The sequence below is a fragment of the Phyllosticta citribraziliensis genome (assembly GCF_038025025.1).
Source record: "Phyllosticta citribraziliensis strain CPC 17464 chromosome Unknown J3D65scaffold_3, whole genome shotgun sequence".
Taxonomy (NCBI): Eukaryota; Fungi; Ascomycota; class Dothideomycetes; order Botryosphaeriales; family Phyllostictaceae; genus Phyllosticta; species Phyllosticta citribraziliensis.
In genome coordinates, this window is record NW_027117340.1 from 2,452,467 (window position 1) to 2,470,346 (window position 17,880).

The window sequence follows — 17,880 nt, forward strand, 5'->3', positions numbered from 1 at the left end:
GTCCACAGTCCAGGTGCGGATTTGATCGAGGAAAGTGATGGAGGAAAGTGATGGAGGAAGTGCTGTCTAACGACCCATAAACACCTACATGCTGGACCCAGCCGCGCAGAATGCTGTATCCATGCGTGTTCCCACGCACATCTATGTCAAGCTCTATCCCGAATGCTCCTTTAAGACCAGGAAATCCTGTGCGTCCGTGTCAGTCTTACTTCTCGCATCCGGAAGAAGTAACAGAAAGAAAGTTTGTAACTTACGCAAGCATGATACCAGCGCCGGCGGCAATGGCCACGAACTGCGTCAGAGTCTTGCGAGTCTCTTCAGCCTTTTTCGGTCCCGTCTCCAGCATCTCAGGTATGACAGCAACAGTGCCGACGTAGAGAAAAGTACCCGCGGTGAAGGGGAGCAGCATGTCGCCCCACCTCAGACTAGTCCCCAAGAGACCTGGACCGTCCGTGTCCGCCAAAACACCGGAGGAGCTGCCTCCGATTTCCTGCACTGCTATGCCAATGACTGTTCCGAGGAAGGCACCGACTGCGGTGACAAATTGGGCGCCCATGGCTGCGCGCTTGCTGAAGCCTGACTGCACGAGCAGCGCAAAGTCGCCGACCTCGTGTGGGATCTCGTGGAAGAAGACGGCGACGGTCGTGGTGGCTCCAATCGTTGGGGATGCATAGAAGCTACTAGAGAGAGCCAGGCCATCGGTGATGTTGTGTGTAAAGTCGGCGATCAGGTTGAGGTACCCTCCAAGTTTCACGCTAGTGGAGGGTTCCTCTTTGGGCGGAGGATAGGCCTGTTGAACCGCAGAAGAAGTTGGTTTGCGAGACTGGACGTTGGAAGTGTCAGGCTTGTCCACGCTGCTAGATGTCGCCGTGGAGTCCTCATCCTTCTTCTCAGATGAATGATTGTGGCCATGGGAGTGATCGTGCGGGTCCTGGCCGCCAGTCGCGATACGCAAAGCCTTGTCCATTGCTACGAACGTCATGAAGCCAACCATGATGGCCACGCCCAGAAGCAAGTTCTTGTTTGGCTCGACCAGAACAAACTTTACTTTGTCGACTTCATCCTCTCCCAGAAAGATCTCGGGCAGGAGATGGAACAACGTGTCGCCCATCAGCCCACCCACGGCAAAGGCAACCATGACGCTGAGCGACGAGGGGTCGATGTTTGGTGGGCATAGTGCCAGCAAAAAGTTTGGCGGCCCAGAAATGTATAGTGTAGCAAGCAGCGCATTGACAGCTGGACTGCCGGGGAAGAGGACGCCAAAGATGCGTGACGTCAGGCTGCCCGTGGAGGGATTCGAGGCGATTTTCTGGGCGTTGAGGTCCTGGACAATGGGGCATTCCTAGGGAGAGCTGGTTAGCAATTCCGCCATACTGTCAATAACGGCATTGGGAAGCAGAATGGTACCTGCAGCTGCTCTTCGATGTGTCCCGCAGTCAGGATCCCAGCAGACGCTCGGTCATGCTCCGAGGCGGCGGCATTGACGTAGCAGGCCAGAGAGGCCGCCAGAAGAGCGCCCGCGATGAATGACCGGCGTATCGACATTGGGAAGAAGCGAGAGGGAGAGAGAGGAAGAAGTAAGCCCGGATACCTCACGAACGACTTCCCATGGGTCCGTTATCGCGCAGCGGGCCCTTGAGCTGGTAAAAGGGCCAGCGGGCGTCGGACATACGAGCAAGGGCGCGTGCTGCACCTTAGGTAATTACCGCTATCGATAAGCGACTGGCCGCTGGCGGTGCGAGAAAAGTTCCCGGCTCAGGGCGTCAAGTCTCCACTCGACCAAGACCAACAACAGAAGCCATGGGTCGCGAACTGCAGAAACGCAAGAACCGCTCGTCAATCGCCAAAAAGCGCCAAAAGCCAAAGTCCAAGAAGAAGATATTGAGCAACCCCATCATCGCCGCAAACTGGTATGTCACGCCCCAAAGAAAAGAAGATTCTTCTTTCTTCGCACACACGGCAACACAACCTCGCTGACCACCGCTGCTCCAGGAACCAAAATGAGACTCTCACGCAGAACTACCGTCGCCTGGGCTTGAGCACCAAGTTGAACCGCGTGACCGGCGGCACCGAGCGCACAGCCAAAACGGACAACCCTGGAACCGCACCCCTCGCCCTCAACCCCAAGGCCGCAGCGGCCGCGCCAGAAACTCAAGAAGCACGCATCGAGCGCGACCCGGAGACAGGCGAGGTGCGCATCGTCGACGACGGCAGCAACAAGGCGCGGGCGAATCCACTCAACGACCCGCTCAACGACCTCGACCCGGACGACGAGGAAGAGTGGCACGGCATCAGCGAGCAGCACTCGCTGCCGCAAAAGACGAAAAGGGACGGCAACAGCGCCGCCGCCTCGTCGGGCCACAATGGCAACACGGTGATTGCGCAGCTGGAGGCCGTCGCGGCGTCCGGGGAGCGCAAGGCGCCGCGCAAGCAGTCGGAGCGCGAGCAGGAGTGGGTCGCACGGTTGGTGGCCAAGTACGGCGACGACTATGCGCGGATGAGCAGGGACGCGAAGCTCAACCCGATGCAGCAGAGCGAGGGCGACATCAAGAGGAGGGTGGCGCGATGGAAGGCTGCCGCTCAAGGCCAGTAGGCCACTCAACTGCCAGACCGGAGACATAAGAGGGGGGCGAAAGGGAACCCGCATCATCACGATGCGAACGGCTGTCGTGTCTGGCCCTTTTTTAAAGTTTGCGCGAGCATGCTGCTGTGTGCGTTTTGGAGCAGCACCCATGTATGTTGCTGTACTCGGCCTGCCTGCAAGCAAGCAAGCATGTCAGCAGAACACAGGGCACGAACGCTCACATACACCAGACATCAGCACGCACAAACCACAGCGCAATGGGTTGCAAGGGCACGGAATGGCGTTTACTCGGCGCATCGGGAGTTGTCATGTGTAAAATCTTCGATCCATCAATCAATCCTCGGGGGATTAGTCATTCAACGGCCAAGAGTCCCAGGTCGCGAGCAGCAGCAGCGGCCATGGGACGGACCACCTCAGCTAGGCAACGTAGCAAATCCGCATGTACTGATATGCGGTCATGCATGGAACGGAGGTCCAGAAATCCAAGAGTTTCAAACTGCTGCCATAGGTAACGGTCTGTCAAAACCCCTACTAAATCATACACGCTTTTACTACTGCTCTAACAGTTATTAATATTCATCATATGCTTTATATCCTACCTATATTTTTTTTTAGGACATAATCTTAATCTACCCTCCTACCCTCCTAATTTATTACTATCTATACTCTTAAACTAAATCTACCCTCCTATAAATTATATAAGTAAGGGGGCCTATAAGTAGTAAAATTTTTACTATTCTCTTATATTATAATCTACCTCCTAGTATTTTATAAAATCTTATTAACTTTTTTAATACTACTCTTACTACCTTATTATTACCTTACCCCTATCTTTTAAGATACTCCTACCTATTAGAACTTTATACTTTATTATAAATAAAGTAAAGGAGGCTATCCTCCTTACTATTATATTTATAGACTAATCCTAGAAGCCTATTAATAATAATAATAAATACTATTAGGCTACCTTCTATATCTTTAATAAGAACTATTATAGTTTCTATATTTATATCTCTTACTATTAAACTAATAGCCTAGTTTATATATATACTATAAATAGGTATATATACCCTCCCTCTACCTATATTAGGTCTAAGTAGGTTAAGTAAACTAAGTACTTAATATAGGTATTAAAGAAGTATATTATAGGTAATTTAAAGGTTAAAGCTAAGATAATCTATTTAATATACTAGATCTTTACTAGATAGAGTATTTCTTAATAGTAGATAAGATATACTCTTACTATAATTTAAAAGATACTTAATAGTAGTAAGGATATTAGCTTTTATAAGATTAGGTATCTATTTAAGTAGATTTATTAATTAATAGTCCTTAATAATAAGCTCTAAGCTAAACTTAAAAATAATACCTTTACTATTTATAAAATAAAGTAGTACCTTAATAGAACCTACTTTTTCTACTATTTTATTATACCTATAGGCTATTAATAAGCTCTCCTTTAAACTATACTAACTTTAATAATTAATTTAACCTTCTTAAAGAGCTAGTATAGTATATATCTCTTTATTACTACTATAAAGGACTTTAATAATAAACTACTTCCTATTATTTAAGGAGTATATCCTATTAAGGATAAGCTATTTTAAGACTGTTTTTATAAATATCTATAATATATACTCTAGTTTTAGGATATTCTATTAAAATAGGAGAATAATATAAATATTATAATTATTAGTAACTATAACTCTAGATTATTTAAGGCTATTAAGAAGTACCTTATTATTATAAGTTTAGTTAGGATATCTTTTCTTAAGTCTAAATTATATTATTATTATTTTTATCTTAGCCCTAGGGCCCTACTTATTCTTATCTACTTACTTATACTGCTAAGCCTACTAGCTAGTGCCTGCCTTACTTATCTAAGGTATCCCTAACTATCTATAGACTATAATAGTAGTAGCTAAAAAAAGGAGTTATCCTTAACTTAGAATTTACTATCCTCCTCTACCTATTAAGAAATATTCCCCTTCTAGGATAAGTAAGGAAAGAAAAGGAAAATTAGAAAGAAAGAATAAAATAGGTCTATACTAGGATGTATTTAGTTACTAGTATCCTTATCTTTATCTATATTAGACTAGTCCTTACTACCTATTATATTATTATCTTAAGGTAGGGCTAATAACTAGATAAGGAGGTTTTTTTATATATTAGTACTATAACTACTTTTACCTTCTCCTAGTATAGGTATATAATATATAGTAATACCTATATCTATATAGAAATTAGGGTAAAGGTATCCTAAGGGAATATAGCCTATAAACTAATTAGTAAACCTAATATTAGTACCTAGGAATTATTACTCTAGGCTATCTATATCCTATAATATATATAATATAAGTAGTTATAGGGTAAGTAGTCTAGTAATCTATATATATTCTAGAGGATCCTCCCTAATATATTAGATTAAGTAGTTTAATCCTATATAGAAAGTAAGGTTATTAACTAGTATAGGAGTAATAAACTTATTAGGGATAATTCCTCTAATAATAAGGTATATAGCTTAGTAAGGGTCTATTATAAGGAGTATAGCTATTAGGTCTATATATTAGTAGAGAGAGCCTACTTCCCCTAAGTTAGAGTATTAATATACTATATAGCTTATTAAGTACTCTAGAGAAGTAGCTATACTTAGACTAGTAATATTATCTTAATTAGTAGGACTATCCTTAGGGATTAAGGGGTTCTTTATACTAGTATTAGATCTAGTATACTTACTATTATTATTAGGTTTACCTAAAAGTAGCTTATTCTAAGTTATAAGTAGGGTATTATTAGTATCTACTATAAATATAGTATAGTTAGGGTAGTCTAGGTAAACCTATAGAGTAAGCTTATTTAGGCCTTTAGATTTTATATCCTATAATATTATATCCTTATTAGGAGGGGGTATATCTTAAAGTATTTCTATAAGCTCTACCTTATTATTATTAATAGGACTATTATATTAGTACTAATCTACTCCTACTCTAGGAGTATAGAACCTAGTACCTATAGACTACTTATTCCTATTTTTTATAAGGGTAGTAGTAAATATATAGAGCTCTACTAATAGTATATTACCTCTTATTATATAGTCTATTATAAGAGTATAATAGCCTACTCTATTCTATATTTCTTACTTATAAAGGTGCTACTTTATACCCTTAGGGACTAGGATATCTTTATATATAGAGAAAAGTAGTCTATTATAACTATAGATAGTAAGGCCTCCTATTATCTAGGGGTATATCTTATTAATATTAGGGTTATTAGGCTTCTTCCTACTAATATACTTATTATAGCCTTCCCTACTAATAAGTCTATACTACCCTATAAGTATTATATACTAGATCTTACTATTCTTATCTTAGTAGTATAAGGCCTATCTATTAGGGTAATAATATAGGTTTAGCCCTCTATCTTTATAGTAAAATAACTAGAGTTAGTAGAGATTATAGAACTTAAGATCTATTATTACTTAATAAGCTAAGTAGTAGAGGGTGCCTATTATTATAGAGGATAGGCTTATACTAGGTAGGGGAAGGTACTAATCTTTAATAAATATACCTAAAATATAGTTAATAATAGGAAAGTTACTAGTATCTATAAGGAATATAGTATCCTAATCCTATTTATACTCTATAAAAGTCTTAGGGTTATAGAATAGATAGTATATACTTTCCTTTAGGAATAACTAGTCTTCTATTTTATCTTAGGGACTAATTACTACTAGTTTATTTAGTATAATATTAGGCGCGCCCCTTAGTTTCTTTAATTATATAGTAATATTTAGTATACTAGTAGTCTTCCCTATTTTCTTTATCTTCTATAGTATAGCTAGTCCCTTAGGGTCTACCCTTTCTTTTCTCTACCTTAGTATTAGGGTGTTTAGGAATTCCTTTCCTAAATCTATATTATTATTAGGAACTTAGGGTATATATTAAATTATAGTTATAATAATTTTATTAGTATTATAGGAAGTATTAGTAAGTTAGTAGATTTACTTTCTAATAGCTAAATTCTAGGCCTATAGGTCTATATTAGTAATATCTACTATTTTATAGCTTACCTTAACCTATAGAGTTACTTTAATTATACTAAAACTAGGAGGTATCTATATTAGGTAAGAAGCTAGTATTCCTATACTAAGAAGGCTTATAGCTAGGTTAGGGGTAAGACTAGGTTAAGGTATAGTTTCTAGTAAGAAGGTAGGTATCTATTATCTCTTATCCTTAGTATCCTTCTTTAATTCTTTAGTAGTAAAGTACTTATACTTATTATTATAATTAGTATTATACTTTCTTATATATATTTCTAGTATACTACTATCTTTATTATCTTAGTAGAAGCTATAGGTCTAGTATCCTAAGCCTCTAGCCCCTAATATACTATATCCCTGTATAGTTATAGAGGTAGGAGGTAGTATATTTATTATTAGTATATTTACTATCTATATTATAGTGCTAGTATATAGGATAGTCTTAAAAGGGTCTACTATCTCTTTATTATTAGTAACTTAGTTTAGTATATCCTGTTATAAATACTTACTAGTATTAGGAGAGAAGTGGTTATTCTATACTTCTATTCTAGGGATGGTATTATTTTACTTAAGGGTAGGTATACTATTACTAGTAGTAGGGGTATTATTTAGTATTATATCTGCTAGGGGAACTATACCTATATTAGGTACTATATTATAGTTATTATATAAAAGGTTTTACTATTCTTATAGGTTAGTAATATTTATTAGGGTAGTACTAGTAAGTCTATTCCTATTATAGTCTAAAGGCTAACTATATTAGTCTCTTAGGTAGTTTATATATTTATATTATAGATAAGGTTATATAGTAAGGTTAGTATAGGGTTATAAGTTAATATCCTATAGGGCCTAGTATTAATTAGGTATATATACTATAGCTAGTACTAGTTACCCTACTAATATATAGCCCTCTTCTTACTTAGTAATACTTATATATATAAAATATTTTTAGTAGTAATGTCCTTATAGGCCTCCCTTTATTAGAAGGTACTTAGGTATACTATATTAGCTCCCTCTATAAGGTAGGTACTAACTTAGTACTCTTCTCTAATAGTTTAGGATTTCTTCTCCTTATTCTTTATACCTAGTAGATAACCTTACTACTTTAATACTATAGGAATAGCTATTTCTAGTAGTATATATAGTAGTTTATTATATAATAGCTTATCCTATAATAATTTATTATATACCTTAGTAGGTAGTAGCTTATCTATATTATTATTTTCCTTTAGGTCCCTAGGTATAATAGTAGTATATTAAGGTAGTCCTAGTTTCTATTAAGGCCTATACTAGTCTAGCTTTACTATTATCTCTTTATTTAACCTTATATTATATTCTTTAATAAGATCTATTACTCCTTCTAAATTATCTAAGTTATACTATACTTAATACTATAGCCCCTAGCCTTTCTAGTTAATTAAGTATTATAGTTTCCTAGTCCTATAATATTTATACCTATCTACTAAGTATAAGATTTTATACTTAGGTACTAGCTTATTAGTATTAATAATAGGTCCTAGCTCTAATATAGTATTATACTTAAAAGGGTTAGGACTATCCTTTTCCTTTTCTAATTAGGAGATATTAATAACTAGATAAATCCTTAAGCTACTAGGGATAGCTAGTTTATAAGCTTATATACTAACTACTTATATTACCTTATAAGGTCTAGTATATATATTCTAGAGTTTCTATAGTAGATTACTATATACCTTATAATTATAGTATAATTATAGATATACTTTATCCCCTAGTTTAAACCTAACTAGATAGTATTTACTATTATATTACTCCTTTTATACTATTACTATAAAAGTGAGGGCTTCTTAGGCTTTAGTATAGTAGTTTAAATAAAGGGTTTTTAAGTCTATATCCTTAGTAGATTCTACCTAGTTATACCTATTATCTTATAGGTTAAATCTATATAAGATTTTATAGGGGGTATATCCTATTAAGGTATTTTAGAAAGAATTTATAGTCCCCTAAATATAAGGGAGAGTATCTACCTAACTCTAATTAGGATTAGCTATAATAAAGAACTATAGAGTAATTTCTATTATCTAGTTAGTATACTTACTTTACCTATCTATCTAGGGATAGTAAGTAGTAGTAGTATTTAGGTTAATTTTTATTATCTTAAAAATACTACTTATAAATTACCCTAACTAATAGGAATCCTAGTCTATAATTATAATAGAAGGTAGACCCTACCTATATCTATAGAGTTCCTTAAACTATAAACCTCCCTAATTACCTATAGTCTAGGTCTCTTAACTAGGGATTAATAAGATTACTTTAGAAAATTTATAAGTTATAATTAGAAGTATATTAAAACCCCCTTTACTATATATAGGTAGCTTAGTAATAAAATTAATATATATAATAAAGAAGGGGACCTTTACTACTATAATAGGGACTATTAACCTATTAGGTTTATATTAAGGTATTTAGTTAATATAATAGTTAGAATAGTAATTAATATATACCTATACCTACTAGTATAGGTACCTTATATAGTAGTAAGTATAAATATAATCTATATATTAGTCTACACCTTAATAGAAATACTAATTATATACTTATTTAAATACCACTTACTTATAGCTTTAGGGAATATATAGCTATTCTTACTAGTCTCCTAAGTAGTCTATAAAGTAGATTAGCCCTTTCTATAGAAAGAAGTATAAACTAGGAACTAGTCCTTTATAGGTACCCTTATTTTCTTCTATATTAGTAAGGGGAATAGGCTTAGCTCCCCTAGTAGGGGCTAGTATTACTAGTTTAGTAGTTATAAGGGACTATAATCCTATAGGTATAGGGTTCCTACTAGTAGGTTAATTTATAGTTATCTTAGGGCTTACTAGTCTATAGTTATATTCCTACTACTACTTAAGGGCCTACTCTAAAATATAGAGTACCTTTACCTATTATATATCAGCACCATATACTATATAGAGCTCTTACTTAAATCTATTAGAGAGCTCTACTAATACTATATAGAAGTAAGTAGTAGTATTACCCCCTTCTAAGGTATACCAAACTAGGTCCTTATTATTAGGGAATTCTATACTATTAAGGGTATTATCTACATCTATAGTTACCTTAGTATAACTTATCCTATAGACAGGTATATAAGCTAAATATATCTTGATTAGACTAACTACCCTAGCTAGGGCTAGGGGCTAACTATATAGGCCAGGGCCCCTACCTATACTAGGGCCACTACCCTAAATATACTAGGCGCTAAGTAAAGATACATAGATATATAATAAAATAGTAGCTATATACTAGTAATATCCTTATTATAAAGTCTAGTTATCCTCCTATATATAAAACTCTAGTTTCCCTATTAAGCCTAAGTAGTCTAATACTTTATAGGGCTAATTATTAGGTGTCTAATATAGAATATTAGTAATACTAATATTAGGGGCTATAAGACTTACCTATTTAGCAGGGTAATTAGTAGTATAGTTAATATTAGTTTTATACTATTATTAATTATTAAGGAGCTTAGTAAGTAGGTTATTCTAAGCCTTAGAGTTAATATTATTATTAGTAGGTAGGATATAGATATACTAAATATTAATATTATAGTCCTCCTAGAAAGTCTAGGGTAGTAGTCTATATATAACTATAAAAGCTACCTATACTACTATACCATTACTAATACTAATATTAAAACCCTTAATAAAAGCCTTAGACTTAGTAAGGTAGTAGTAGTAGACTAAGGGTATATACCTTAGGTATATAAGCTAGTTATCCTTATACTAAAGGGGGTTATAGTCTAGGAGTAGGGTAATATAGTAACCTATACTAAGTTTAAATTATAATATAGAGATAATTATCTTATTCTAAGAAGCTTAGGTAAGGAGACTACCTAGGATTAGGTAAGTAACTATAGTAGGGTCTATAATACTTAATAGTATAGGGATATTATACTCTATCTATAGGGTATAGGTCCTAATACCTATAATTTTAGGGTTTCTTATTATTAGGTAATTATAGATCCTGGTTAGTATAGCTTTATTATTATTAAACCTAGTAGTAAAGTAGTTATTAGGTACCTTAGGTATAACTATACCCTAACTTATATAGGTAGGGCTACTACTAGCTATATAGTAGGCTTCTTCTTATATAAGGAATATAGTAGCTTATATATTAGCTTTATTATTAGCCTACTTATTCTATTAGTATATCTCTTATAATATCTCTTTAGGGATATAATTAAGCTAGCTACTATAGGTGCCTAAAATAGCTATAAGGTAGTTAGGTTATACTTCTAGTATATCCTTACTATATATCTTAAGGAAATTAGGGTCCCTTATAATATTACTAGTATCCTCTAGGGTAATATTAGGTAAAGTATATAAGTAGTAGATAAAGTCCTTATCTTTTATAGGGACTACTAGGGCCTACTAGTTCTTTCTATTACCTATCTAAGGGGTATAGTACTTATTACTAATAATAAACTCTCTATCCTTTTCTATTAGGTACTTTATAAACTTCTAGAGCTATAGTATTAAGAACTAGTAAAAGTTAGTAGGGTCTAATATTAGTAGATAGAATTATAGTTCTATAGGGAAAATTAAGTATATATAATCTAATATAAATTTAGGGACCTTAAAGGTATAGTCTAGGATTAGAAGTAGACTATAGTACTTATATAAGTTAACTATAATAGTATACTATAGGGTAGTAGAGTTAATATCTAGGTCCCCTTCCTTCTTATAGCCTAGGAACTATTAGTAACCCTAGTCTCTATAAAATAAGTATCTACCTAGCTTAGTAAGATAGCTAAAATAGACCTATCCCTACTTATTAATAATTAGTAAACTAAAACCTATAGGGTAATATAGTCTATTTATACTACCTTTTATAAGGAAATAGGGATATAGGCTCTTAGTATTATAGTCCTTAAGATTATAACTAGTATAGTAAAGCTAAATAACTATTAGGAGTATAGTAATAAGTTAACTAAATAAATAGACTCCTTTTAGTAGTAAGGTATTATTATAGATAATATAGTAATAGGCCCCTATATACTTAAAAAGTAGCTATTTATAGGTATCCTAGAGGAAGTAACCCTTTCTATAGTTAGAGGGTTTAAAGGTATTAATATTATATAGCTTTAGCTTCTATAACTCCTTTAGGTATATCTAGTTACTAGCTATAGTTAATCTTACCTTACCTTTACTAGGGTTATTATTATTATCTCTATTAAGTATTAAGGTATTATTATCTATAGTACTATATTTATTAATATTATAGGTAGCTCTACCCTTACCCTTATAGTAGGTTATAACTAGGGCCTTATTATTACTAGATATTAGGATAAACCCTGCTACTTTATTAGTATCTAGTATAATAGGGGCCTTTCTAGTTAGCTTAAGAAGCTATTTATACTCTAAGGGAGTAGTTATAGCTATTAGTAAAGTATTATTTAATTAGTTTCTATTATGGTCTAGGGGCTAGCTACTATTCTTCTTTATATTAGGGGTCTTACCTCTACTACTTTATCCTATAACTATAACCTCCTCCTTATTACTTTCCTTAGTATTATTACTTTAAGTATATTAGGGTTACTTAGTAATAGTAGGTAAGCTACTTATAGGTGTACCCTACTTAGTTATTATTAGTATTTCTAATAGGAGTAGGAGTAAAGATATACTTCTAGGTATCTCTAGGGGTATAACTATAGCCTTTAGTATAGTACCCTTAGGTTTAGTTAGTATAGCTAGGGGTGAGTCTATAGTACTACCTTTAGTACCTTTCTTTAGCTTTATAGTATAATAAGGAACTATATTAAGTAAGTTAGGCTTATTAGCCTTAGTTAAGTAGGTAAAGTATTAGGTACTAATACCTTTAGTAGCTAAGGTGGTTACTAATATACTAGGGGTGCCTTTCTTCTTTAGGGGTATAGTATAAAGGATAGTATATAGTATAAGTTAGAGGGTATACTAGTTATAAGGGTAGGTTAATAGTATAGTAAAGATTAGCTATATACTAAAATAGTAGATCCTAGGTTAGTAGGTACTAAGTCCTAAATAGTCTTAGATTAAAATAACTAACTTAGGAAAATCTATTTAGCCCTCTATATTACTTATATATCCTCTATACCCCTCTAAATAAAGGAATAAAATAAAGAAACTCCCTTATAACTCTATTATTCTTTATTATCTACTATTCCTTCTATTAAATAAAGGAAACTATTACTCTCCCTATTATATAGAGGGGTAATTACTATATAAACTATAATATAAAATAATAATAGGAAATAAGGAAGAATAGGAATACTAATACTAACTATACTATATTTATAAATACTATAGGCTAAGGGCCTTTATATAGGGGGGATTACTACTAAAGGGCTAGAGTACCTAGCCTAGGAATAGGTTTAGTAGCTACCCTATAGCTTAGTAGTATCCTTACTATTAGCTAGGATATAATTATTAGTAGGGCACATAACTATAGTATATACTAGTAGTTTTAGTATATATAGTAGTTATCTTCTTATAGAGTATAGGGTGGTACTAGTCTTAAGTCTTTTATTATACTCTTTAATAAGATCTATAGTATTTTTAAGGTTATTAATATTATACTAGACTTAATACTAAGGGCCATAGCCCCTCTATTTAACTAAGTACTAGAGCTACTTTATAAAGGGGTTATATTAGTAGTCTAATAAGGTTTTAATTTTATACTTAGGGGCTAGGTTATTAATATTTACTATAGGTATAGGGTCTAGAGGTACTTAGTAACTATAAGGGTTATTAGTAGGATTATACTTAAGTTAGCTAACTAATATAATAGGGTAGATTTTTATTAGCTCTAGGAGGTTAAGCTTATATACTAAGGGGCCTATAACTCTCTTTACTTAGTAAGGCCCTATTCTTAGTAGTTATAGCTTTTTTAGTAGGTTACTATAAACCTTATACCTAAAATATAGGTATAGGAGTACCTTATCTCTAACCTTAAACTAGACTAGCTTATAGTAGGAGTTATAGTACTCCTTCTAGATAATAGTAGTAAAAGCTAGGGCTTCCTAGGCTTCTATTTAGTACTAGGTATATAGTACCTTAGTATTAATATCCCTTATACTCTTAAGATTACTGAATATAGTAGTCTATAGGTTAAAGCTATATAGAATCTTATATAGTATATACCTAGTAGATATATTATAGGATATATTTATTATCCCTTATATATAGGGAAGTGCGTCTATCTATATATAATTAGGATTAGTAAATATAAAATAATATATTATATATTCTACTATCTAGTTAGTATATTTAGACTATCTATTAGCCTATAGGTAATATACTATAGTACTATAGAATTATACCTTTAGTATTATAAAAACTTATATAATAAATTTAGATAGCTATTTTATATCTTAGTCTAAGATTAATATACTAGGTAGGCCCTAGCTATAATTATATAGGTCCTTAAACTAAACTAAGGCCTATTACCTAGTAGTCTATATCTCTAGCCCTAGGGTGAGTAAGATTACTTTAGAGAACTTATATATAGTAGTAAGGAGGCTATTAAAACTACTATCTATAATAGCTAGGAGCTTTATAATAAAATTAGTATATAATATAAAGAAGGGGATCTTAACTATAGTAATTAGTATTAAGCTACTATAAGGGTGGTGCTATTTAGTAGTTACATACTTATAGTTAGGGCAATTTTCTATATATAAGCACAGCCGCTTGCGTAACTAGGGAGCCGCTTTATAAAGGGGTTATATTAGTGGTCTAGTAAGGTTTTAATTTTATACTTAGGGGCTAGGTTATTAATATTTACTATAGGTACAGGGTCTAGAGGTACTTAGTAACTATAAGGGTTATTAGTAGGATTATACTTAAGTTAGCTAACTAATATAATAAGGTAGATTTTTATTAGCTCTAGGAGGTTAAGCTTATATACTAAGGGGCCTATAACTCTCTTTACTTAGTAAGGCCCTATTCTTAGTAGTTATAGCTTTTTTAGTAGGTTACTATAAACCTTATATCTAAAATATAGGTATAGGAGTACCTTATCTCTAACCTTAAACTAGACTAGCTTATAGTAGGAGTTATAGTACTTCTTCTAGGTAATAGTAGTAAAAGCTAGGGCTTCTTAGGCTTCTACCTAGTACTAGGTATATAGTACCTTAGTATTAATATCCCTTATACTCTTAAGATTACTAAATATGGTAGTCTATAGGTTAAAGCTATATAGAATCTTATATAGTATATACCTAGTAGATATATTATAGGATATATTTATTATCCCTTATATATAGGGAAGTATATCTATCTATATATAATTAGGATTAGTAAATATAAAATAATATATTATATATTCTACTATCTAGTTAGTATATTTAGACTATCTATTAGCCTATAGGTAATATACTATAGTACTATAGAATTATACCTTTAGTATTATAAAAACTTATATAATAAATTTAGATAGCTATTTTATATCCTAGTCTAAGATTAATATACTAGGTAGGCCCTAGCTATAACTATATAGGTCCTTAAACTAAACTAAGGCCTATTATCTAGTAGTCTATATCTCTAGCCCTAGGGTAAGTAAGATTACTTTAGAGAACTTATATATAGTAGTAAGGAGGCTATTAAAACTACTATCTATAATAGCTAGGAGCTTTATAATAAAATTAGTATATAATATAAAGAAGGGGATCTTAACTATGGTAATTAGTATTAAGCTACTATAAGGGTGGTGCTGTTTAGTGGTTATATACTTATAGTTAGGGTAATTTTCTATATATAAGTATAGCCGCTTATATAACTGGCGTATATAAAATAAGGCTTAGATAAAGTCTATAGCTTAGTTAGGGCCTTAGTGGCTGTAGGTATTATATATAAACTAGAAGATTTCCTTCTTATAGGCTAGAGGGATATATAGGTATTCCCTATTCTTCTTAGTATAGTTAATAAAGTAGATAAGCCTATAGTATAGGATAAATTATAGTCCTAGAATAGGATTATCCTTACTAGGGTATATCTCTATACTCTATAGCTATCCCCTATTACTTACTTCTTCTTAAGGGGCCTTTACTAGTAAGTTACTTCTCTTAGATATATTTACCCTAGTTAAGGCTAGTATATCTACCTTAGTTAATATAGGTATATCTACCCTAGTTCTATCTTAGGTTACCTTAGTAGGCTGGCTTTTAAACTACCTTTCTAGGGCTATAGCTTATTTAAGTACTTATAATATATAAGCCTACTATAGATCTACTATATAGCCTTTCTATACTTTATTCTTAAAAGTATTAGTTATCTCTACTAATATAATATAGAAGTAGCTTATAGCCTTAGTAGAATTAGGGTTATATATTACTATAAACTATATAGGATCTATATTATCTAGGAATTCTACCTTATCTATAATATCCCTATTATTATAGCTAGCTTTTAAAGGTAACTAGCTTAGGGTATCTAATATAATATAATTCTATCTAGGGTGGTACTTTATAGTTAAAGGAAATTATAAGAGATACTATAATACCTATATTAGGTATAGATTTAATTACTTATTAGATTAAGAAGTAGTAAAAGTCTTCTACTATATTAGTACTATTACTATAGTATAGTCTATAAAAAGTATTATATAGGCTACTAATTATACTAGAGTATATAGTTTCTTAACTACCTAGTATACCCTAGTTATCTTAAGTTTAGTAATCTAGTACTATATTTCTATATTAGATAGCTATTATAAAAGGAATATAATTAGCTTAATTAATTAATATAGGAAGTCCTTTACCTATTTTAGCTATAGGGGTAGTTTCTCCTTATTAGTATTAGCTATTATAACCTTTAGTTACTAGTCTTCTATTTCTAGCTTAGGGTCTTTAGTAATATAGTATACTATAACTCTAAATCCTAACTTCTTTAAAGTATCTATATTAATATATAGTAGTTATAATAGATTATAGTAAAACCTCTAATATATCTTATAAAGTATATTATATATTATATTAAATACTACTATTAGTAATAGCTCTAGTAGTATTAGTTTAGCTACTATAAAGTATCTCCTTACTTACTTACCTTCTAGGGCTTTCTATAGATATAATATTTTAATTACCTCTAGGGGCTTAGCTAGTTAGGTATAGTAGGGGAAATTATCTTATAGCTATCCTATTAAACTAATAAATATCTTAAGTTCCTATAGTATATATGTCACGACTTGCAGATTTCTCATTATGCAGGTAAGGGCTAAAGGCAAACTACTAGAGAATGCGTATATATCTTAATTAAATATAATAAGTTAAAAGAATAAAATATAAAAGATACTTACTACCTATATATTTCCTGGTCCTTCCTTTATACTATTCTACCTCTTATCCTTTATATAAGGGTCCTTAGTTATTATTAGGTAAGTTATAAAGGTGAGGTATTAATAGGCTGTTATATGGTATCTACCTAGGGCCGCAGTAGCTAGTACCAGGCTACAGTAGCTAGTACTAGCCTATAGGTTTTAGCCTAAGCTATAGCAGGCTACTACCTAAGGTAAGGCTTATACTTCCTATAACTATATAACGCTGGGTTCATCTATGCTGGCCCTAGTACTTATATAGGCGCATATACGCCTATCATAACATGCCCCCCCTAAAGAGAAGCTAAAATTATAGGAATTAGTAGCTATAGGCGCTTATATAGGTACAGACTTATAATATATAACAGTAGTAATTTAGTAATTTAAGTATTCTATACAGTTATAAAGTATAATTATTAGTCTAGGTCTACTACTATACCATCTCTTTCTATTACCATCTCTTTTACTACGCGACCTATAGAAGGTTGCCATCTTACTTAGCTATATCTAAAGCTCCCTATTAAAGTACATTATTACCCTAGTCTAATTTAGCTATAATCTGGTAAACTAACTATTACGCATAAAGGTTCTAATAATTTAAATAATTTATACCCTACTAATAGTAAAGCAGACATTTCTAGCCACTATATACTTAATATATCTACTACTTATTATAGTCTAGTCCATCAGGACTCATTACTATTATATAAGAGTTACAGCATTAAGTCATTATTATACAGCATTATTTATAATCTATCACAGTCACTACTCACTTAGAGAGCTATTTTAGCTAGCAGTATCTATAAGGACCATTATATAGAGTTCTAAGATAAGTAAACTTTAATTCTATCTCTTTAAACTATTACTAATTATTATCCAGGCCATTAAGTAGTATTATATATCTAGGTTTTACTACTTTATC

At 32.9% G+C, this 17,880-nt stretch overlaps 2 protein-coding genes across 2 annotated transcripts; one reads left to right on the forward strand and one right to left on the reverse strand.

Moving 5' to 3' along the window:
• Positions 1-59: 59 nt before the first annotated feature.
• On the reverse strand, positions 60-1,545 carry J3D65DRAFT_692623 (ZIP zinc transporter-domain-containing protein; the record flags this gene model as incomplete). Its single annotated transcript, XM_066803942.1, has 2 exons — positions 60-1,342; positions 1,408-1,545. The coding sequence occupies 2 exons, from the start codon at positions 1,543-1,545 to the stop codon at positions 251-253; spliced, it is 1,230 nt and encodes a 409-aa protein (XP_066658210.1). The 3' UTR covers positions 60-250.
• A 255-nt stretch (positions 1,546-1,800) lies between these two features.
• Positions 1,801-2,593, forward strand: J3D65DRAFT_665990 (nucleolar protein 16; the record flags this gene model as incomplete). The annotated part of the gene is made up of 2 exons (XM_066802883.1): positions 1,801-1,910; positions 1,993-2,593. 2 exons carry the CDS (start codon positions 1,801-1,803, stop codon positions 2,591-2,593), a joined length of 711 nt encoding a protein of 236 aa, XP_066658211.1.
• Between the last annotated feature and the right edge of the window lie 15,287 nt (positions 2,594-17,880).